At 41.5% G+C, this 23,241-nt stretch overlaps 1 protein-coding gene across 2 annotated transcripts in view; it reads left to right on the plus strand.

Moving 5' to 3' along the window:
- Positions 1 to 23,241, plus strand: part of ADCY5 (adenylate cyclase 5) — a 344,948-nt gene that overhangs the window by 243,733 nt on the left and 77,974 nt on the right. For both annotated transcript variants that reach the window (XM_032797047.2, XM_032797048.2), the window contains exons 5-8: positions 11,235 to 11,346; positions 11,508 to 11,635; positions 15,447 to 15,605; positions 16,630 to 16,771. In XM_032797047.2, the coding sequence (XP_032652938.1) occupies positions 11,235 to 11,346; positions 11,508 to 11,635; positions 15,447 to 15,605; positions 16,630 to 16,771 (541 nt within the window). The remainder of the gene's footprint in view (positions 1 to 11,234; positions 11,347 to 11,507; positions 11,636 to 15,446; positions 15,606 to 16,629; positions 16,772 to 23,241) is intronic.

Consider the following 23,241-nt stretch of genomic DNA (forward strand, 5'->3'; position numbering starts at 1 on the left):
ATGATCAAAGGGATGGAATGGAAGCCATATGAGCAAAGGCTGAAGGAACTGGGTATGTTTAATTTGGAAAAGAAAAGATTAAGGACGGACATGATAGCAGTCTTCAAATGCTTGAAAGGCTGCCATAAAAAAGATGGAGAAAAGTTGTTCTCTCATACCTCAGAGAGCAGATCAAGAGGCAATGGGTTCAAACTACAGCATGGCAGTTTTAGATTAAATCTCAGGAAGAACTTACTGACTGTAAGAATAGTAGGACAATGGCACATACTGCCTAGGGAAGTCATGGAAGCTTCTTCATGGGAGGTTTTCAAAAACAGGTTGGATAGCCATCTGTCTTGGATGGTTTAAACACAACAGATCCTGCATCTTGGCAGGGGTTTAGACTAGATAGCACTTGTGGTACCTTCTAACCTTATGGTTCTATGATTTGATGATTAAATTCCATAGGCCCTATTATCTGTCCCATTTTTGTACAACTCAATCAGGAGCGGCGTGAGGGTTTTTGGCGCCCTAGACTCACGGCCGGCTCGCTGGTCCCGCGGCTCCGGTGGACCTCCCGCAGGCATTCGTGCGGACGGTCCGCTGGTCCCGCGGCTCTGGTGGACCTGCCGCAGGCGTGCCTGCAGATGCTCCACCGGAGCCGCGGGACCAGCGGACCGTCTGCAGGGACGCCTGCGGGAGGTCCACCGGAGCAGTCTGCCGCCCTCCCAAATCCTGGCGCCCTAGGCGACTGCCTCGGTCACCTAAATGGAAGCACCGGTCCTGAACTCAATCTATAGTTGGTTGCTTTCCTCGTCTAATTAGAATGTCTTTTCCCTGCTAATTCAATCCTCCCAGCAAATAATTGATGTTTTACCTGATATTTCTTCTTTGTATCATCAATTTAATATGTTCTCTAAACTGGACTGAAAATTACTCTTGTGAAATTTCACTTGTCCCTCTGATCCATACTTTCAGTTCTCTGGATGTCTTGGCACAAGCTTGTCCACTTTGCAGCGCTAGTTACCTTCCCTACAGTCACCTGTTTTATCCAAGGAATTAGTGCTGTATAACGCTGTAACATAATGCTATAGGCAATCCTAGTGTTTCCCATAGTGAGCAGGGACATAATCCCTGTTCCAAACAGTTTGCAAATGAGTTAATTTGCAAGAAAACAGCTTGCAAATTACTTAATTTCCAAGAAAACTGTAGAAGATAAAAGGGGAGTGGAGAAGAGGGAGCAAGGAAGCAATACCCCAAATAAGGTTGTTAGGCTGAAAGTGATCATTCTGCATATATTGCTGCTCTTGGATAGGGAATGGAAAAGCCGCCTTGCTTGGCTAAATATCCTTGATGCTAGGATAAAATTGCCAAATGTGATTCAAACAGCAAATGTTGAGAGCTTATGGATTTAAAGCTGTGCTAGACAAAGCCCTGAAAAATATACTGTAAGGAGCCTCCTGCACTGGACTAGATGAGACTGAATGGGTCTCTTCCTCTCTAACTTCTGACACCATTGATTCAAGGTGCAAACATGAATAGTTTGCTTTCTGTACGCTAGTCAGCTGAAGTTTATTCCTCCTTCGCTGCCTGCTCTCTGATTCTTGCTTAACAGTCACAGTGAATGCAGAGTGTCTGAAAGAGAAATATTCCATATTATGTTTAAAGTAGGGCTCTCAATTAATCATGGTTAACTCATGCAATTAACTCAAAAAAATTAATCGAAATTAATCGTACTGTTAAACAATGGAATACCAATTGAAATGTATTAAATATTTTTTCTACATTTGCAGATATATTGATTTCTATTACAAAACAGAATACAAAGTGTACAGTGCTCACTTTATATTTTTTATTACAAATATTTGCACTTTAAAATGCATAACAAAAGAAATAGTATTTTTCAGTTCACCTCACACAAGTACTGTGGTGCAATCTCTTTATCTTGAAAGTGTAACTTACAAATGTAGGTATTTTTTGTTATCTAACTGCACTCAAAAACAAAACAATGTAAAACTTTAGTGCCTACAAGTCTACTCAGTCCTACTTCTTGTTCAGCCAATTGCTCAGACAAACACATTTGTTTACATTTACAGAAGATAATGCTGTAAATGATGGTTGAAGCATGAAGGGGCATACAAATCTTTAGCGGATCTGGCATGTAATATCTTGCAATGCTGGCTATAACAGTGCCATGCAAACACCTTTTCTCACTTTCAGGTGACATTGTAAACAAAAAGCGGGCAGCATTATCTCCTGCAAATTGTAACCAAACTTGTTTGTCTGAGTGATTGGCTGAAGCAGGACTGAGTGGACTTGTAGATTTTACATTGTTTTATATTTGAATGCAGTTATTTTTTGTACATAATTCTACATTTGTAAGTTCAACTTTCATGATGAAGAGATTGCATTACACTACATGTATTAGGTAAATTGAAAAATACCATTTCTTTTGTCTTTACAGTGCAAATATTTGTAATAAAAAAATTAAGTGAGCACTGTACACTTTGTATTCTGTGTTGTAACTGAAATCAATACGTTTGAAAATGTAGAAAACATCCAAAAATATTTAAATAAATGATATTCTATTATTGTTTAACAGTGCAATTAATCAATATTAATTTTTTTAATCACTTGACAGCCCTAGTTTATTTTCCCCTTTACATCCTCATGGCTCTTATTGCTTTCCTCAGTTCCCCACAAGGACTCCTCTTGTGGTAGCAGTAGAGTCAAGAAGCCGTTCTGATAGTGAGTCATCTTATTCTTTTCCCTATTGGCTTCTGGCACTGCTAACATTTTTAGATGACAAGAGAATCCTTCTGTCTCTCTCTTGACCCCAAAAGCATATTCACTCTTTAGAACCCCGGAATTACAGAAAACATATTTAAAGTGGGAGACGTTAAAGAAACATGGCTATAACAATATTGCATACAATAATGAAAGTTTCAATGTAAAGTATTGCGCTTCCACTGACTTCAGGGCTGAATTTGGATCAGTTGTTTTCCTCTTACTTCCCAGAGACTTCTTACTGATGTTAAAATCAGATCAGCAGCTGCAGATCTGGTAGATGGTACTTTTCCTTTTAAATCTGTAGAGAACCAGCACCCCCATGTTTTGGCAGACATACACTGCTGATGGTGACCTATTTTGAATGAGATAAATCTCAGGATCTGCCCATTTGTGGGCCTTATGGATCCCATGACATGTATTGCAAGAGCAGGGATTTAATGCTGGGTCATATTCCAACCTGGGTAATTAAACTCTGCCTTCCTAAATTCCCTTTCAGTATGAATAGAGATGACATCCTTCACTTTCTGTCCTGAACAGATGTGAATGTTTCCATGTTTCCAGCAGCCCAGAAGAACAGACCCCCTATTAGACACACAACACGGTTCAAAATCCTCTGAAACCTCATTTAGAAATGGTCATTGGGATTCATATTTATGATCAGCAGGCAGAAACGTCTGATTTGGTTTGTGGTGATGGATTAATAAAGTGGTACTTACATTGTGTGTCAACCACTGAATTTCCTTTGCATGTCACAAATACAGATATAACAGACTCCTTTTGTGGTCTGGCTTATAGCCACTGCATATCTCATTTTAGTTGTTTTGCCTTCCTAAAATAGCCTTTCTTCCAGAGAAGTTATTTATTATCATCTGTTTCCAGTGAAGAATCAATTTAGTTAAATCTGGCATGCTTCTGGAGAACTCACCAGTGCCAAGTGGAGCAATTAGTTCCTATATCTTACTTACAACACTCCTGTTAATACATCATAGAATTATATTTGTCTTTTTCATTACTTAATCACATTCTTGGACCATGTTCAATTTGTGATCCGCTATAACTCCCAGATCCTTTGCTGCAGTACTACTGTCTAGCAGTTATTTCCCATTTTGTAGATGTGCATTTGATTTTTCCTTCTTCAGTGTAATACTTTGTACATGTCTGTATTGAATTTCATCTTGTTGATTTCAAACAGATTCTCTCGTTTGTCACAGTCATTTTGATTACTGACCTCTAAAGTGCTTGCAACTCCTCCCAGCCTGGTATCATCTGCAAATTTTGTAAGCGTACTCTCTACTCCATCATTCAAGTCATTAATGAAAATGTTGACTAGTATCAGTCCTACCGGACCTAAGATAGACCCCTGTAAGACCCCACTAGATATGGCCTCCTAGTTTGACAGCAGACCATAGATACTGACTCTTTAACCGGTTGAAAGACTCTACTTATGCACTCACCTTACAGTAATTTCTCCTAGACCACATTTCCCTAGTTTCTTCATGCACTAGTTTTCACATGTACCCTTTCATGTGCATGTTCATCTTCCAAATGGCCGAAGGGGAGAAAGACTAATCAACACAAATGATTAGCGATATGGAACAGCTTCCATATGAGGAGAGATTAATAAAACTGGGACTTTTCAGCTTGAAAAGAGACAACTAAGGGGAGATATGATTGAGGTCTATAAAATCACGACTGGTGTAGAGAAAGTAAATAAGGAAGTGTTATTTACTCCTTCTCATAACACAAGAACTAGGGGTCACCAAATAAAATTTATTGGCAGTAGGTTTAAAGCAAACAAAAGGAAGTACTTCTTCACACAATGCAGTCAACCTATGGAACCCTTTGCCAGAGGTTGTTGTGAAGGCCAAAACTATAATGGAATTCAAAAAAGAACTAGATAAGTTAATGGAAGATAGGTCCATCAATGGCTATTAACCAGGATAGGCAGGGATGCTAACCCATTCTGTGAAGTGTCCCTAGCCTCTGTTTGCCAGAAGCTGGGAATAGGCAACAGGAGATGGATCATTTAACGATTACCTGTTCTGTTGATTCCCTCTGAAGCACTTGACATTGGCCACTGTTGGAAGACAGGATACTGGGCTAGATGAACCATTGGTCTGACCCAGGATGGCCATTCTTATGTTCTTATGATCCTAGAATAGCTAGCACAATCATTAAATGTAATGTAGTTGCCCTGAAATATGTATCTCAAATTGTAGCAGTACCAGTTAATTTGTCAGAGTAGCTGATGGAGCCAAATTTAGAATGCTAGATGATTTCCAGTAGTAAAAGTAACTAATGCAAAACAACCTAACCAGTTTAAAAAGATATGCTGACTTTAATAAATAATTAACAAGCAGCACACTGGTAGTGTCATAAACCTAACAGCAATGCTACGAATGACTATCCTTACCAATTAGCCTAGTAAAAACATTGATGCTGGGCATATTGTTTGCTACAGACTACTACTTATTTTCGCTTATTTTACCTCTAACCATTTGCCCAAATTAATTAAATGATAGTTTATTGTAAACAATGATAATTTTATTATGCCAAATTAGCTTTCCCTTTTCTCATTACTTAATAATTTCTTACAATCAAATACCACGGTTTTAATTTTCATGCAGTTGGATGCGCTTTACTGTGTTTTATAACTCATTAAATCTCAATGTGTCTAGGGTTTTGCTGAGTTTGCCGTACAGTGCATGTTGATGCTCAGTTTCCAGTAACACATGCTGTTTATATTGATGGCTCGTGTTGCCATTGTGATGGTGATAGGGTTTGTGTTTCTTCCCTTGCAAGATGTGTGTTGGGGCTGGGATGCAAATGTTTTGAAATAGAACATAATCATTTTTCTTGAGGTTAGTAATGCTGGTAATTTGCTTTAGCATTTCACAAAAAGAACAGGAGTACTTGTGGAACCTTAGAAACTAACAAATTTATTTCAGCATGAGCTTTCGTGGGCTTATCTCAAATAAATGTGTTAGTCTCGAAGATGCACAAGTGCTCCTGTTCTTTTTGCAGATACAGACTAACACGGCTGCTACTCTGAAATTTAGCATTTCAAATATTCTTGCATTTAAAAAGAAGCGTGGCCATGTTAAACCCATCCTCTGATAACTCCACTGGCTTCTAAGTCATATAAGGGCCACAAGTGCTCCTGTTCTTTTTGCAGATACAGACTAACACGGCTGCTACTCTGAAATTTAGCATTTCAAATATTCTTGCATTTAAAAAGAAGCGTGGCCATGTTAAACCCATCCTCTGATAACTCCACTGGCTTCTAAGTCATATAAGGGCCACAAGTGCTCCTGTTCTTTTTGCAGATACAGACTAACACGGCTGCTACTCTGAAATTTAGCATTTCAAATATTCTTGCATTTAAAAAGAAGCGTGGCCATGTTAAACCCATCCTCTGATAACTCCACTGGCTTCTAAGTCATATAAGGCCTCCAACCTGTGGGAGGGTAGGTAGGTGTTTGTTTAGATTTTTTTTTTAACTTGAATAGAGTTGCTCCAGCCCCCTTCATTGACCTCACTTCTTTCTATTCCTCTCTTCGTTGCTTTGGTTTCCAGCTGGATTCTTTGCCTCATGTCTTAGGCTCTTGATCCAAGAGCCTTCTCCTCTATGATGCCTGCCATCTGGAAGAGCCCTCCTATGTTTTCTGACTCTCTTTGTGTTGAAATCTGAGCTCAAAATGTGTCTTCTCTCTCGCCTGTGTCCCTTAATTGTTCTTTCTCTATGTGTAGTTCTACTCCTGCTGTTGCTGTGTGATTTAACCCTGGAAAGCATCTGAGGATGGTGTCAGTATATAAGATATAAAGTACACTACCAGCCAGGTCTTGCAGCCCATGACATTACTGGGAGTTTTGTCGAGGATTTTAGTGGGACTAGGAGCTGAAGTTGTGTTGTATTGTGTTATAGGATAAAGGAAAATATACTCTGGAAAAAAGATAATGAATTTTAAGTAATAAAACACTGGGTAGTGCACCTTGTGGAACATTGAGTTAAGACTAAAAAAATGCAATAACTTCTCTTCCCCCTGTATTCCCCCAGAAATAAGCAATTTACCATCTTTTATAGTTAGGTAAAAATAAGGGGAAAAATCCAGCCCTGGTCAATGTAGACCCCACTATGAGATTAGCATGAGATCAGTGATGATGCAGAAACTACCTCCAGAACATTAAAGCCATTTCTGCATTTTAATTACCTATTTAGATTATATTTTTTGCACAGCAATTGCCTTCCAGATGTGCTAACAGTCCTCACTCCCAGTGAAGTCAGCAGGACCTGTGGCAGCTGATCATCTATGAAATTCAGGCTATAAATTAATTGTGGTCAATTACTACCATTCCTCTCCACTCAGCCTTCACTAATGGCATCAGTGGCATTTTCAAACCAATAAGCTCTTCATCCTCTTGAGATGTATAGCTAAAACCCTCATTTTGTTTAGCCTTTATCATCAACATCTCTATTCGTCCCAAAATTTCAATGCTGGTTGACCCTTGGTCTGTGAAGGGGCATGACTGCCGTGTCTTGCACTCATTGATGTGTAAGCATAGTTCACTTTCACCTGTTGGAAAATGCCTCATCTGATGCATCCTGCCAAATAATTGGCTTGACTTTTGCTTTCCAATAGAGATGCCAGCTGCCATCCTCCTTGAACAAAACACCTTTATTTTCTAAGGGCAGCCTGAAATAAAACGGCACTAAACAAATAGCACCAGCCAAAGAAAGGGTGGGAAGTGGGCGAGTGCGGTAGAATTAAGACACGAAGGCTCCTTTTTTCCCCTCAGAATATCTTGGCATAATTACCGTAATTCCTCTTTCAATTCTATGTCCCACAAATCTGATCAGCCATTTGAGGGGAATTTCTGGTAGATTTTGTTCTAAAGAGAAGCTCTGACTCTGCCTGGGGGGTGATATTGTGTGGCTTGTGTTGTGTAGGAGGGGGAGGGCAGACTAGATAATGATAATAGTCCTAAATTGTGGCCTTTAAATCTATTCCACCCCAAAATATGGTTCAAAGAATATTGCAGTTTCCAAGTCAAGCACACAAACTTTAATGCCAGAACGAAGGCTCCCCGTTCAGCTTCAGTTCATCCTCCTTGTGTGTTTGCATTATCATGCAGCCTTTACCTATGTGATCACTTGCCATTTTTTCATAGGACCCTATTTCATTCAGTACACTGGAAGGGTGGTGCTCTGGGTATGAATCAGGGGTCTAGAGCAGTGGTCTCCAAATTTTGCGGCATGCTCCCCTCAGGGGACGCAGAGGAATGTTCAGGGGGGCATATGGCGGGGCTGGGGCCAGCCCCCATGGTGGGGTGGGGTGGAGGTGCTGCACTTCCAGCCTGGCTCCCAGATCGACTCTGCCCCCAGCTTTTCTCCTCCCCCAACCCTGTTCAGCCTCAAGTCCTGCTCTGCCTCCAGGCCCAGCTCTGCTGTCACTCCCTCTCTGCCCCCAGACCAGCTCCCAGATGAGCTCTGCCCTCATTCCCTCTCTGCCTCCAAACTAGCTCTGCTCTGTGCTGGAGCTACTCTCCCATCCCTCGTTCCACCCCCAGCTCTGCCTTCAGCCCAAGCTCAACTGCTGAGGAAGCCTTGGCTGTGCAGTAATGGAGGGAGAAGACACAGACAGATTCCATTACTGGTAAGAGGGGGCACAACTGAAAAAGCGCGAGCACCACTGGTTCAGAATGAAGGAGGTTGTTGGCTGTAGAAACTTGCTTCATTTGTTGCAGAAGTTGGAAGGTGTCCAATGCTTGCCTTTATCAGCCAGAACATGCAGAAGAAAAATGCTGCTTTTAACCATCTTAATTTAAATGAAACAAGAGCAAAAACAGTTTCCTTACCTTGTTTGGGGTCTCTGCTGCTTTCTGATTGCCTGCTTCTGGTTCCAAATGAGATGTGTGGTTGACCGGTCACTTCATAACTCTGGTGTTTGTAACTGTGAGGTTCTAGTGTTGCACTGTAGAACAGCTGTCCAAAATTCAGGCAGAAGGCCAGATGTGGAATCCTAAAATAGGGCCCATTGCTGCTCTCTCCCTGTCACTTCAAGATGAGGATAAAGCTGACAAAATGACATCTTTAATTCATCAGAGTTCAAACAAAAAGCAATTTTTGCTCATTTAGCAAAAGTTACAAGTTAAGGCAATGTTGAGGCTGTAGGCATTTAGCTTCAATTGGAAAAGACATAAATTTGTGTGCAAATCAGCTATGAAGCCCTCTGAAAATTACTCCATTTCACCAGTGAAAAGATTAGCAGGATTAGCTTTTGTGGAGTGTCCAATTACCTACCTGACATGATGGCGAGGGGGACCATTGTTTATTATTCTGTGCATATTAGCATTAGCACTGACCCTAATTTCAGAATCATTAGAGTAATCTCTGTGTGTGAGAGACAGCCACTATATTGCCCAAGCGGTGACGTGACGTGAAGCATCATGCACAGTGTCTCCAGAAATACCTAGAAGAGAACAGTGAGCAGTACTACTAACTGTGCTTTGGGTGTAATGTCATTTATGTAATGTGCACCAGCCCACACAATGGGATCTGAGCAAGATGACGGACTTTGTTGTTTTCCCCATAGTGAAATTTTACCAGTTTTCCTCCCATCCCAGTCAAGGGAAACCACATATTATATTGAATACAGGGCCATTTAAATGCTTTTGTGTCTTGTCCTGGTGCCTGACAGTGTATTCCTGTCTTGAAAAATAAGTAACAGTGTGAAAGTAGTTTTCATGTAGATCTTGAGCCCACAAAAAGATTAGGTTTTTTGCCAGCATAAGAATCAGACATTTTCCAATTTTTATAATGAGCCAGTTCTAATAATAAAATGCTCATGGTCCAAAAATACAACACAAGATTAAAATGTGCAGGGTCTTCAGGGGAGATCTGTGGTTGCTTAGGAAGCTATAAATGCATCTCAATAGATTTTTGGTTTATTTTAATTGTGTTGCTTTGTTTTAGCTTGTTTGCAAATGATATGAAAGCTTAATTTATTATGTTTCCATTAGCATTTTTTTAAAATCCCAAACCACATTTTGATTCAGGCATGTTTGGCACCCTGTTTTCTCTCTTCCCTATTGTGTTTGAGCTTCAACATCTGCCCGACCAAAATTATTTCATGCAGTATGGTCAGATATTAGAGTTGAAATGTGGAAGGGAAGTGAGAAAACAGGGTGAAAATGTGCCTGAATCAAAGTGTGCTTCAGCATTTTCATAATACTCATGACATTTTTTTTGCCACTTTTGCACTACTTCATGTCCTAGGATGTTGTGGGAAGATATCCCTGAAAATGTGCCCACTGCAGTTTGGCTAGAGCAGCAGTTCTTGGGGAGTAACAAATCAGAGATCTCCTGTAGCAAATAATGAGCTGGGTGTAATGTGGCATCTCACACTGCTTCGTGAGGCACCTCACTGGCCTAAACAGCATGTCTAATATTTAGACCCACCTGGATCAAATCTTGGAGGCATAACTCATCTTTTTTCCAAGGTAGAATAATTTAGTTTCATGTCTGTTTGTTTGTGTGGTTCAGTTTAGCAGTCTTTCGGATGAAATCTTAACAATCTTAGTCTTATGTGCTCTATTTGGATGTTAAAGATCCTGTGACACTTCTTATAACAGAAGTGGTTTGCCCCAGAGTCTTTAGCAAGAATGTCCTCCCCTCTCTCCATGCTTTGCGGCAGCATTCTACGCTGCCAGGTTGCTTCCCTACATCCTCAGTGGTGACGGCGTATCGGGGTACTGTATGTGAATAGTTTTGTATAGTGCTTTGGGGACCATTCAGAATGGAAGATGCTGTGTAAAACTGAAATATTATTTCTATACGTTTTTCAGAAATCAGACCAAAAAACTAGAGGTGAGAAAAGGAAACTAATCAGGCTGGGCTGTAAGAAAACTGCAGACTTCCCTCGCTGGTGCATAAAGAACAGAGAAGCATTCCATGGCTCTGGAACTGTGTGTTCTAGTGGGTTAGAACAGGGAATCAGGACTCTTGGGTCCTGCTCTTCACTGTGCAACTTAGCATCTATTAAGCACTTTATGGTCCCTGGCTACAATGTATGAGCAGAGTACTGTTGTTATTATTACAGTAGTAATGGATCTGGGGTGTAGGCAAGAAAACCAGACCATTAAAGCCGTGTGAGAGGTGGGACAAGGAAATTAGATTTAGATATTACAGGAAAAACCTCAATTTCTTATGAGGGGCAGGAAAGTAGACAAATGAGTGTGGCTTTTCTGAGTGGAGCCTGCAGAAATGGGACAAGGAGGGAAATTACCAAGAGTGTGCTCTGTTAGACCTTTGAGGAAAAGGATTGATATCAACCAGGAATTAAATCACTTGAATGATTCCCAGCCTGTCTGTTCTTCTTGGGAAATTAACTAGCAGATTCGAACTTAGGCAATGAGGCAATAATTTAATGGCACTTGTGTCTGTATCTTTCTTTTTTTTTCCATAGCATCCTCTTTGCAGACATTGAGGGGTTCACCAGCCTGGCCTCCCAGTGTACAGCTCAGGAGCTGGTCATGACGCTGAATGAGCTCTTTGCCAGATTTGATAAGCTTGCAGCTGTAAGTTTTTTCTATTATAATTCTGATTTTGGTTCCTGTTACAAGATTGACATACTGCACCGGTTCACTAGGTTTCTAACATTCACTACCCTAAAAGGCAAGTTATTGCAAGCATGAAATGAAGTTTCATACTTCTCCCTCTCTTTCTTTTTTCTTTGTAGGAAAATCACTGTTTACGTATAAAAATCTTGGGCGATTGCTATTACTGCGTGTCTGGATTACCAGAAGCAAGAGCTGACCATGCACACTGCTGTGTTGAAATGGGAATGGACATGATAGAGGCTATCTCGTAAGTACCAATGTATTTCATCTCTTAATGCATGAGGTAGCTAGCTCATTGAGCTAAAGGCCAGCAGAGAGCAGGTACATTTGGAACCAGCACAGGCACACAAATGGACCTTACAGTAGAAAGACGGAAGCCTGATTCTGCTAGAACCAGATGGGGCATCTAAAATGTTCCCCCTCCCCCCTACAGGGATAGGTCATCCTAGGTGTGGAAGGTGTCAGTCCCAAAAGAGAATTTTTCAGCAAGGTAGAGGCATGTGAAAAGAGGGTTTCTAATGGAAATCTGTCTGTAACCTTTGTAGACCCCTGGTCATTCTGCAGTAGCTTTCCCCTTTGCTTCTTAAAGGGAAAAATGCTGCCTACTAACCTGATTTGGAAAAGGCCCAATAGGCTGCAGATGTAATGGATAGGGGGAGGAAAGGCTAGGACAGGATGTTGGTGAAGCTACATGAGGACAATATGATATAGGCCTGTGCACCAAAAGGGCTCCAGCTGCACCAGCTTAGAGGGTGGTTAGGATCAGGGCACTGAAGGATGCTGCTGGTGCCACAACCATGGACGCCACTGCAACCCCGAGGGTCTGTAGAAGCTGCAGTGTGTGTATTTTGGATGGAGAAAGAGGATCGTATCCTCCTCACAACTGCCACAGATCACTCCCTCATCCACCCTGTGCCAAGTCATCTTCCTGAAGATGGGCACAAGACCATAAGATTTGTTTATTGGTTTCAGACTAATTACTTAGCAGCAAACAGTTGGGTTTGGCTGTTTATTCACAGATAAGCAGCCTGGTGCTTCATTGCCTTGTCCCTTTTCAGTCATTTACACTGCACTGAGCAAGTGTATAAAGCCAGTGGGTCAGAACGGTAGCGTTCAACACCAGCTTTGCCGTCACTGTGTACAGTCAAAAATAACTCCACATGGGGCAAGGCCCAGCAATGATAAAATCTGTTTTACAATGTTCAAGAGATCTTTGTTAATAAATCTGAAATATTTCTCTGTATTCCTCAGGGTAGGTGGAAGTTAGGGGAGGCAGGGGAAGTGAGAACAGAAAATCACTTATTCCAGATTTAGCAAAGAATAAGATTGTTAAATGCCTTTCATCCCATACAAAGTGGGAGGCAAGCTTTAAAGGTAGAGGAGGAGTTATTTGTAAACCCTAGGGTACTAGCAGCCCAATGCGTTTTTTTCAAGGCAACGTGGGTTGCAGTTCAGTAAAGAAGCCTAGACTCTTCAGGCTTCATAAGGTAAGTCTACCCTGCAATTAAACACCTGCATCTGGCCTGTGTCAGCCGACTCAAGCTCGTGAGGCTCAGACAAGGTTATAAAATTTCACTGTGGACACCCGGCACCGGGTCCCAGAATCCTGGCTCCAGCCCCAGCCATCTACACTGCAGTTTTGTAGCCCCACATCCCAGCTGACGTGGGCCAGCTGCGGGTGTTTAACTGCAGAGCCCGCATACCGTAAGTGTTACTCAGCTGAGCGGGGAGGGTGGTTTACAAAGCAACCTGTCAAGGGCTATAGATTCTTTCAAGCCACCCACGGTACAAAGCGAGACCTTTGCTGTTAAATGTAATAGACTGAGTGCTTTCTTGGTAGTACAAGTTGTTGGAAATGATTCCTTTTAGCATTTAATAAGATGCTGCCTGACCTACCGTTTCTTTGTACTCCACATCGATTCCATAGGATTCTTTACTACAGCCATTGAAAGCAGGTTATTCAGCAACTCCTTTTATACAGATCTCAAAGGTGAAAAGTGCAAGAAGCAGCATGTACAAATAAGTGAAAGTACAGATGTAATAGCCCAGGTGTGCATTGTGTATGAGACAAGGAATAGTTGTTGCATACTAGTCTTAGAAAGAGGTCTCTTAGGTGGAAATGCTGCTTTTCAAACCACATACTTGTGATCTAAAAAATGAGACAAAGGTGTGGGTGTTTGTTTATGTTCTTGAAAAAATCCCAATAATAAGGATGTACTGTACCCAGCACAATAAATACGTTCCTTGAGACTTGATCAAGATAAAATGGAAATTCAATCCAATTTACTGAACTGAAGGAGATGAGAACTGCAGAGCCTTTACATTTCTGTTTTAGATAATTTAATGCTAGAGGAGCTGATCCTGAAAAGGACTGAACACATGTTGTCTCTCAATGAAATCAGTGGGATTTGTGGATACCCACCACATCACAGAATTGGACCTATATTGAGTAGTTCCAGCTCTGAGCAGATCAATTAACATAGGCATAATTGGTTACAAATACGTGTTCTCAAAGATAGATGTAAGCACCGCGATGAGTAAGTGGAAAGATAGGCTTCTATTTATGTATATATATTTAAGAAAACAAGAGGAAGAAATAAACAGCCTGTGTTATCAGTTCACTTGGGAGCAATGAGACAAGGTTCAATGATAACCCCCTGGTAAGTCAAAGTGTCAGGCGGTTGCCATTAGAAACATGTCAAGTGTTAGATTGTGAGGTCTTTGGGAGAGGGACCATATCTACCTCTGTGTTTGTATGGCACTTAGAACAATGAGGTCTCAATCTTGATCAGGCTTTGCAGTTGAAAATAGCACTTTTGTAAAATCATCTGATTCCTTCTTAAAAAAAGAATAAGGAACAAATGAAACTGAATTTGGGGCAATTTATTTTATTGACTGGTGTATGCAATCACTGCTCGGTTTGTTGCCAGACTTGAGGCTGGGGATCCCCATATCAGGTGATGAGGGCAGAATGCACTAGATCCTTGGAGAATCAATATCTCCCTTTCCATGCAGGCTCCACCCCCAGATTAGGTTGTCTTTGCAGGAACAGAACAGGGCTAAGGTCAGGACTGACTGCAGTTAGTAGGATTTGCCTTGTGCACCACAAGAACCTCCATTTACTGAAAGTACAGGATCTGGCCCATAGAATCAACTGCTCAGATTGTTCTGTGTGCCTTGCCCCCCTCTCAAGCCCATAGACAACCAAGGAACTGTCAGGTGAGTTTCTCTGTGAAACATGGGCATTCTGGTAATGATGTGATCATCAGCAACTGTAAGCCACATTTGGCCTTAATGAGGCCACCAGACCCTTCGTAGGGCCCCCCCTACCAGAATTCCCAAATAAAATTTCCATGTGAAGAGCTCTTCAAGTAAATTTTTGCCCTAAAAAGGAAAAACCCACCAAGTATGACAGTAATCATTTTGGGAGCAAACAGAGGATCCAAGAGCTCATTAAAATCAGAATCTGAGTGTTTGTAGCTGCCCACTTGGAGTGAGAGCAGAAGATGTGGTTCTGTGGTTTGCGATGGCTGCAGCTTAAAGCTCAGTTCAAGGTTTCCAACTGTAGTGGGTATTTCACACACAGATCAGGTTTCATCCATGGAACACTTGATGCCTGGTGCCATACAGACAAATTACGAGCTCAAAATCATTTCCTTTTTCTCTTTGCAACATACTATTACTTTTAATGATGTACAGAGAGCTGGGAGATTATGTCCAGTTTCGGTATGGAAATCAAAGACCAAGACTTAGTGCTTTCACCCTCCCAAAGAATTTTTCAATGAGCTCTGAACTTGTGACCAAGTTGAGAGAACAAGGACTTATTCCAGGGACACCCCTATCTAATTAGTACTTTGCTTGGTTAGCCAGATTATCAAAGTGTATTACAGCCTGTCTGTTTTCTGTAGCCAAAGTACTATGAATGAGCAGCCCTTTTGTCTGTGTTTTGAATAATTTCTAGGGAATTGTGGATTTTGCACTCTTGGAGCCAAGTTATGTCAGTGGATACAAGCACATAATTCCCAGAGACATCCTTCTCTTTCTGCATCTCTTTTCAGATTGGTCCGGGAGGTGACAGGAGTCAACGTGAACATGAGGGTTGGGATCCACAGTGGGAGAGTTCACTGTGGAGTCTTGGGCCTCAGGAAATGGCAGTTTGATGTTTGGTCAAATGATGTCACGCTAGCCAATCACATGGAAGCCGGAGGTAAAGCAGGGTAAGTTATTGCTTCACCAAAGCTGTTGTGAGTCAATCCACATGACAGTTTTGCTTTTGACCTGCAGGAGGGTCTTGGTTAGTTTGTTTGTCATAGCATGATTTTGAATTTGGGCACTCACTGGCTAGTTTATTTCCTCTCAACCCTACACTTCTGTCCACAATAGGTCTACAGTCACCCACGGTGGACATGCCTTATATGCAAAGAATGGAATTCATCCTCTTTGTAATTCCAATGAAATTGATGAAGTGATACCTGGGATTAATGTCTCTGTGTGATCCCTATCACAGTGGGTCCTAGTTAGAGAGAGGTGTAACCATATGCTAAAAAAAGTTCGCTGAAGATATCACCTGGTCATCAGAAAGAAATGTTGTTCCTGCTTTGGAACACCCTTCCATAAGAGATCCAAATAAATGTACATTTCACTACCTTAGGAACCAGTAGAAGACCAACTGCCTGACATATCTTCCCCATGAGATTAATATTCTGCAGGTATTTCTACATTTCCTCTCCCCTAGGAGGGAGAGCAGAAAACGTAAATAATCCACTTGATTGTATACCTCTGTAAGGCACATGGGTACTACGGTGATTCATATGGTATCGTAAGCTAGATGCAGCAGAGTATACATGGCATATGACTATGTAGACCATGTCTCGGTCATTTGTGTGTAATGTGTTTTGGTTGTTGAGCAAGCATGCCTACTGTGTATTAGAGCAAGCATAGCAAATGAATGTATGAATGAATGGCTGCCTTACATCCACCGGGACGCTTATTAATGGATGCAAAACTTGGATAATGTGTTTTAACCTAATTCTATGGAAAAATATCAATGGGCCTGATCTTACTCCCTTTGAAAGGCGAAACAAAACTCCCAGGGGATATCAATGTCAGCGAGATTGGACCCTGAAATGAGCTATTTATTCTAGTGCACAGAATCTGACACCGGCAGGAATTGGCTTACTAGATATGTGATTATTAGAGCTGCTTAATGAACTCCACAATTTGCCTTTTGTCTCATTCAAGGCGAATCCACATTACCAAAGCAACCTTGAATTATCTGAATGGAGACTACGAGGTGGAGTTGGGTTTTGGAGGAGAACGCAATGCTTACCTCAAGGAGCACAGTATAGAGACCTTCCTGATTGTACGCTGCAGTCAAAAACGGGTAAGAGCAAACAGACTAATGTATGTTTTAGGTGCTTTTGGAATGTTGATAAACATAGGCATTATGAGGTTAAAATGCATCCACTCCTAACACCTCACAGCAGCCTGAAAGCCAGGCTTTCCTGGCCGATAGAGGATTCCCTCTATGTCAAGAAGTCCTCTAGTTCCAGAGGCCCAGTGTAACAACTTCTAGGATACCTTCCCTCCTGGTCCCCAGCGTGTGCGTGAGGTGGGGGAAGGCAGGGTATAGCCACCTTTGCATCTCTTCTCACCCCATTCCTGTCTCAAACACAATTCATCTGTACAAAAGAATCTGGCCTTAGTCCTTTTTTTAACCACTTGAGAGATTATCTTGTAACTGAGTTTTATGCTAGTGGAAGCTGGCAAATTATTAGCCTTAGAAAAGCAAAGTTCTCCATCATACCCCAGGCCAGGTACAGCTTCAGCTGCAGCCGTGGAAGCTTTCCCCGCCTGCCCATTAGCATGCCTCAGACATGAGCTGAAGGGGCCTCTTGAGTTAGTGACAGTGCTTCACTCCATGGTACATCTTTCCTCAGTATGTCTGCTGGTTCTGCCAGCCAGGTTATCAGTCAGGGCTTGCTGGGATGGTGGATGCCTGTCCTTGTGGAACGGGACTGAGAGTACCAATTCATTTCCCATAGATCACTTGAACAAGCAACACAAGGTAACAGCTTTCAGTCACTATTGACTTGAGCTGGGCTCAAGTCAATGTTGGAGGCTACAGTCACTGGTTCCGCTGTGTGTCTCTTCCAACAAAAAGTGGGCTGTGTTGCAACTAGTCTCTATAACAGGTGTGTGTCCAGATTATGACCGATTTTAAGGCCAGAGAGGACTATCTTGATCATCTAATTTCACCAGCTGCATAACATAGACCATGATATTTCACCCAGCATTTTGTTCGTCAAGCTCCAAGGACCAGTGGACACTATGTATGCTGTCCGAAGTTCTTACCAGCTTGTAGTGATGGGCCTGGATCAAAAACCCAGTCTTTGAATTACCCTGAATCTGAGACTAATCAAAACTCTACTGTAGATTTGAAGCCCCCTGAGCATCTGAAAAATTATGAACTGGATCTGAGTGTTTATTTTGCAGCTGTCTCCAGGTCCATAATGGGACAAAGCAAAACACTATTTCAGAACATCTCCAAACTTTGGATCATCTGTGCAAACTCACAGAGAAAAGATTGTCTTGTGTTAAAGCACAGGACTATTAGTCAGGACATCTGGGTTCTGTTCCTAGGTCTGCCGTAGTTTTGCTGTCTTATCTTGAAGAAATCACTTGACCTTTTTGTGCCTCAGTTTCCTCTTCTGAAAAATAGGAATGTTGATAAACATAGGCATTATGAGGTTAAATGCATTGCTGGTGACATGCTTCAATAACATGGTGAATGACCACTATGCCTATACAAAATTAGCATGAGATCATCACTTGCAGTTACATTCTCTCAGGAAGGGAAACAAGCCTCAAATCTTCTAAATGCAAAAAAAGGAAGAAAATCCATTATTATCCTTTAAGGAGAGAAGCTAATGTTTTGGTATCTATCTACCCAATCTGCAGAAGATAATTATAGTTTTCAGGGCAAGATTATTATGTCCCACACATCATGGCCTGTCAGTGGGCAGTGTCATAAATAGATAGCTAAGGATTAATGTTTCTTTTACCTGTAAAGGGTTAACAAAGGGAACCAAACACCTGACCAGAGGACCAATCAGGAAACTGGTTTTTTCAAAGTCAGGGAGGGAATTTTTGGACTCTGGGTCTTTTGTCTGTCTCTCAGCTATGAGAAGCTTCTTTCTTCTTCTAATCTTCTGTTTCCAACTTGTAAGTACAGGTAGAAAAACAATATAGGCTTTTATGTTGTTTTGGGGGTATTTACATGTGTGTAACTTGCTGGAATGTTTCAAATTGGATATCTTTTTGAATCAGACTGTTTATTCATATTTTCTTATAAGCAATAGCCCTGTATTGTCATCTTGATGCAGAGTTTATATTCTTATGTCTTTTTCTTTCTTTTTTTTTATATAAAGTTTTCTTTGTAAGACTTGTTTGAGTTTTTCTCTCTGGGTAGGTTAAGGAACAAGGGGAGGGAATTCTCTTTGTGTTAGATCTACGGAGGGTAAGCTCTGCAGCACCAGGGAGTTGGTGGGAGGGGGAAGAGATAGGATCATCTCTGTTTCCTTGTATTTGGGGTTTGTCTCTTTGTGGAATAAAGGAGACATGCTTCTTGGTATTGTGATGTAAAGAGATTGCATCAATACTCTCAGGTTAGCCCAGAGAGGAAAGTCTGGGTGGGAGAGGGAGGAGGAAGGGAAGTGGTTTATTTCCCTTTGTTGGAGACTCAAAGCATCTGAGTCTTGGGGGTTCCCCAGGGAAGGTTTTGGGGGGCTCAAGTGTACCAGGCACGGATTCCTGGTTGGTGGCAGCGAGATAAGATCCAAGCTGGTAATTAAGCTTGGAGGTTCATACTAAGCACCCAGATTTTGGACACTAAGGTCCAGATTTGAGAGAAATGCTTATGGTAGGCAGCTCAAACCATTTGAGATATTTACACTGTACCCTCTTTGCTGCTGCAAAACACACTTTTGGTGAGGGTCCATATCCAGGGGAGGGAAGATGTATTGATTTGTTACATCAGGAGAACACACTAAGTATCTGGTATGTGCCTGTGAAGATCTATAGATCTTTGTTGGGACAAGTGGAATGTTAGTACTTCAAAGTATGTTACAACATTCTGCTGCCTCAAGGTGGCTGCAGCGGAGACTTCAATAGAATTTTCGAAAGAAGTAATCCAAAGCATTCTCCACGTTTGCCTCGTTTCTCGACAAAGACTGTCTTGTGGTGGAGTGGGACTCAAAAGTTTTGGGTTACTGGTTCTCCAGCAGACTTCCTGTGTGACTCTCTGCCTCAGTCCCCCGTGGGTTTGATACTTCATTTCTTCCACCCTTTTCCTGCCTTGTCTATTGGACTATAAGCTCTCGTACTATGTGTTGGTGGTACAGAACATCGCATAATGGGGCCCTGGTCTTAGTTGGAATCTCCCGGCTCTAACGTAATACTAATAGTATGCTGCACCTCAGGGTCCCAAAGCTTAATATTAAGACTTGCAATATCCATGTGGCTTAGGAAGTTGCTATACTTAAACTGGGCACAAAGATGTGACTGACCTAAAGGTCACAAAGACTAGTGTCAGAGTCCAAGAGAAGTGAGGTGTCCTGAGTTCTAGGCCTCACAATTCCAGCTTCCTCACTCTTACAGTTCACTTGTTTGTAATCGAAGCCATGAGGTTGAATCTCTGCCCAAATTTAAATACTAATTTTAATAGAATAAAAAGTTATCAGAAGTGAAAAGCATTTTGCTTTTCCCCACCCCCACTCTGCTTAATATTTTGCTAGAAGTAAAGATGGATGAGGTACCAGTGTTTTACCTTTGCTTCCATTCCCTCTATTTTTAGCTACTTTCTTGTGTATGATTTATTTAGTGAGATTTTTACTGGAGTCTGTTCCAATAACCTCCATAAAATGTTCGTCTAACTTAGTAATGGGTTCCTGTGAGTCGTGTCTGGGTTCCTGTTAGTCACATACTATATATGGAGTTCTCATAACAAAGCTGGGTATGTATCGCGTTGTGGCCCAGGGTAGCAATGTATTTCATATGGGCTAAAGATATGAATCTTCTGTTTTTCCACCTAAACCAGGAGCAGCAGATGCAGTGGCAGGGCAAATTTCCCTCGCCCTCCACTGCTCCACATATGTACCTCATCTCCGATCTTTAGGCTCCTTCCAGGGGTGAGAAGTAGGTCTGTTTAAGTCCTTGGCCTTTCTGCCAAGAAGGGTTGTTTTTGGTGAACAACACTTCATTGGATGGTTCGGTCACTTGGTGCCTGATTTCTACAAGGTGGTGAACCCCTTCAAAACCCAGTTCAAGTGGCTCTGGTGGCATTCAGCGCCTTACAGCCCAGGGACCTCTGTTGATTGCACTGTCCATGTAACCCACACCAGGATAGTGTTGAAATCTTTGTCCATCTCTAATAGCTGGTTCACATAAGTGGTTACTGAGTCTGCTGCTGTTTCCAGTTAATGACATCAGTTCTTTAGCTCAAGTGGTAGAAGCTCATGCTTTTAGCATTGAAGGTCCCATGTTCCAACCCTGCTGTCAGCCCAAGCAAGATCAGTTACATCTACATCAGGCTTTGCAAGTCTTATTTATTCTTTCCAGAAAGCTATTTTACTTGCAGTTATTGAGATAGCTATTTTCATTTTAAACTTTCTGAAACTATGACCTTTGCAGCTGATATTTTGCATGCTTACTCTCAGTTTTTTGAAAATCTTGAATTTAAACAGAACTCACCTTTGCATGTTCAGATAAAATCAGTTAGAGGAAAAACAGGTTTGCTTGACTTCAGTGGAGGGACACTCCTTAGCCCAGTGATTAATTTGGCCTAGCATGTTTATTTGCATATGCAGTCAATTACCTATGCAATTATTATGCCAAAAAACCCAAGTAAATACAACTTTATTGCTGATGCCAGATAAAGTAAGAGAATTCACAGTAGTGAGGCCAGAATTTCAGATAATTAAGGTGAACACTTGTGGACCTAATTTACATAGAGTTACCATGACTGCATTTTCAAATCCATGCAATTAGCCATTTGGATGAGCAATTTACCAGTTTACGTGGGCATACCTAAATAGTCTGAATAACTGGCCCATAACTCCCACAGACACTGTAACTCAGCATTGTCAGGAGTATAGTTAAGGCATAAAATTAATGCCCAGGGCTCTACCATTTTTGCCGCCCCAAGCAAAAAAAAAAAAAAAAGCCTCCCAAACTGTCAAAGCAAAAAAAAAAAAAAAACCCCCCCAAACAAAAAAAAAAAAAAAAAAAAAAAAAGCCGTCCGACTGTGCCACCCCAAGAATGGATGGAATGCCGCCCCTTAGCATGTGCCGCCCCAGGCATGTGCTTCTTCCGCTGGTGCCTGGAGCCGACCCTGTTAATGGCATGCACTGTGAAATCAAATTCTATTTACTGTTGCTCTGATTAATCATAACTTTGAATTTCCTGTTGTTTTGTCTGTTTGAATTCTCAGCCATTAAATGAAGTATTTGCATCAGCATAGTTTTCTGCTGCAGTGATTAAATAGGAGGAATGCATGTAATATTTTTCTGTTCCAATGACTTGTAGATATATCAGACTAGGTCCTCTTTTGAAAATAGTTTAATAAAAGGATGCTACCAACTTGAATTTTTTTTATACTGACTTGTTAAAAAAAAAACCTAGTTTCTGATAGAACAGTCTTTAAATAACATCCACAGAATTGAAAATATACATAGGGACTTTTCTGCTTCTCCCTTGATGCTTATAAAGATCTTTTACTGGCAGAGGGAACGAGCAAACCCAAGAGTTCAAAACCTAACCGGTTCAGACCCAACCCCATCTCTTTCCTCTCCCTGCACATACCTGCCTACTGCCTCTTCAGTTTCACCAGCAGCTTTGCTGGTGCTGTTACTGGTAAGCACTTCCTTGCAGACCTTGTGGGAAAGCTGGTGTTTGAGCCCCTGCCCTCCCATGTCTCAGTTAAGTACAGGAGCGATGGTGTTATGCTATTGCCATTTTCCTCAAACCGAGGGATGCGAAGAAATAGCCAAGGGGACACAGACAGATCTCAATATTGTTCTCCCGAGTCTCCACTTTCATTTGAAAACAAAACAAGTTAACCAATAAACCAACACAAAAACCCCTAGCTCCTAGGGTTGTGAAGAAACCATTCAAAACATAAAGCAAGTGTAACAAATGCTCAGATGTCTGCCTGAATTTGCAGACAGCCTGAAACAATAGATTCTAAGTGTGATCTTTCCAATTTATTTTAATGGGATGTGAACTCAGATGCCAATTTAAACAGCAAGTTGCTAACTATTTCATAGCTCGTCAAAGCATGTAAGAAAGGCAAGGATTTTTAGTACCTCAACCTTAACTGTAGCAGAACTGCTGCTCTGCTATAATGAAGATCTCTGCGAGCGTTTCCCAAAGTGGGATGCGAGGCACAAAGGACTGTCTGGGGGAGTGTGGAAGATGCGTATGTTACACTGAGTAGGGCTCATTGCAGGTAGTTTCATTTTCTTGAATGGGGGAGCATCAGCTTTCAGAAGTTTGGGAAACTCTATGCTAAGAAAATAAGTCAGGCACTGAACATGACCATCAACTAGAGAGTGAGAATGCTGACTGTCCACAAAGTGCTGCTGAATGTACAAAGTCAACAAACCCTAAAAAAAAAAAAAAAAAAAGGGACACACACATTTTTCTCACTTATCTTTCAGTTATAGGAAATGGGGCTGTTCCCTGTAATACTAACAGGTACAAATTTTTCAGAAAGAAATGGAAATGATGGCTTTTTAAGCCTGAAATAGCTCAATGAGTTCTGACCATGGCTCCTAGGAAAACAGCTTTCATTC

This window comes from Chelonoidis abingdonii, chromosome 10 (assembly GCF_003597395.2).
Source record: "Chelonoidis abingdonii isolate Lonesome George chromosome 10, CheloAbing_2.0, whole genome shotgun sequence".
In the NCBI taxonomy this organism is placed as follows: domain Eukaryota; kingdom Metazoa; phylum Chordata; order Testudines; family Testudinidae; genus Chelonoidis; species Chelonoidis abingdonii.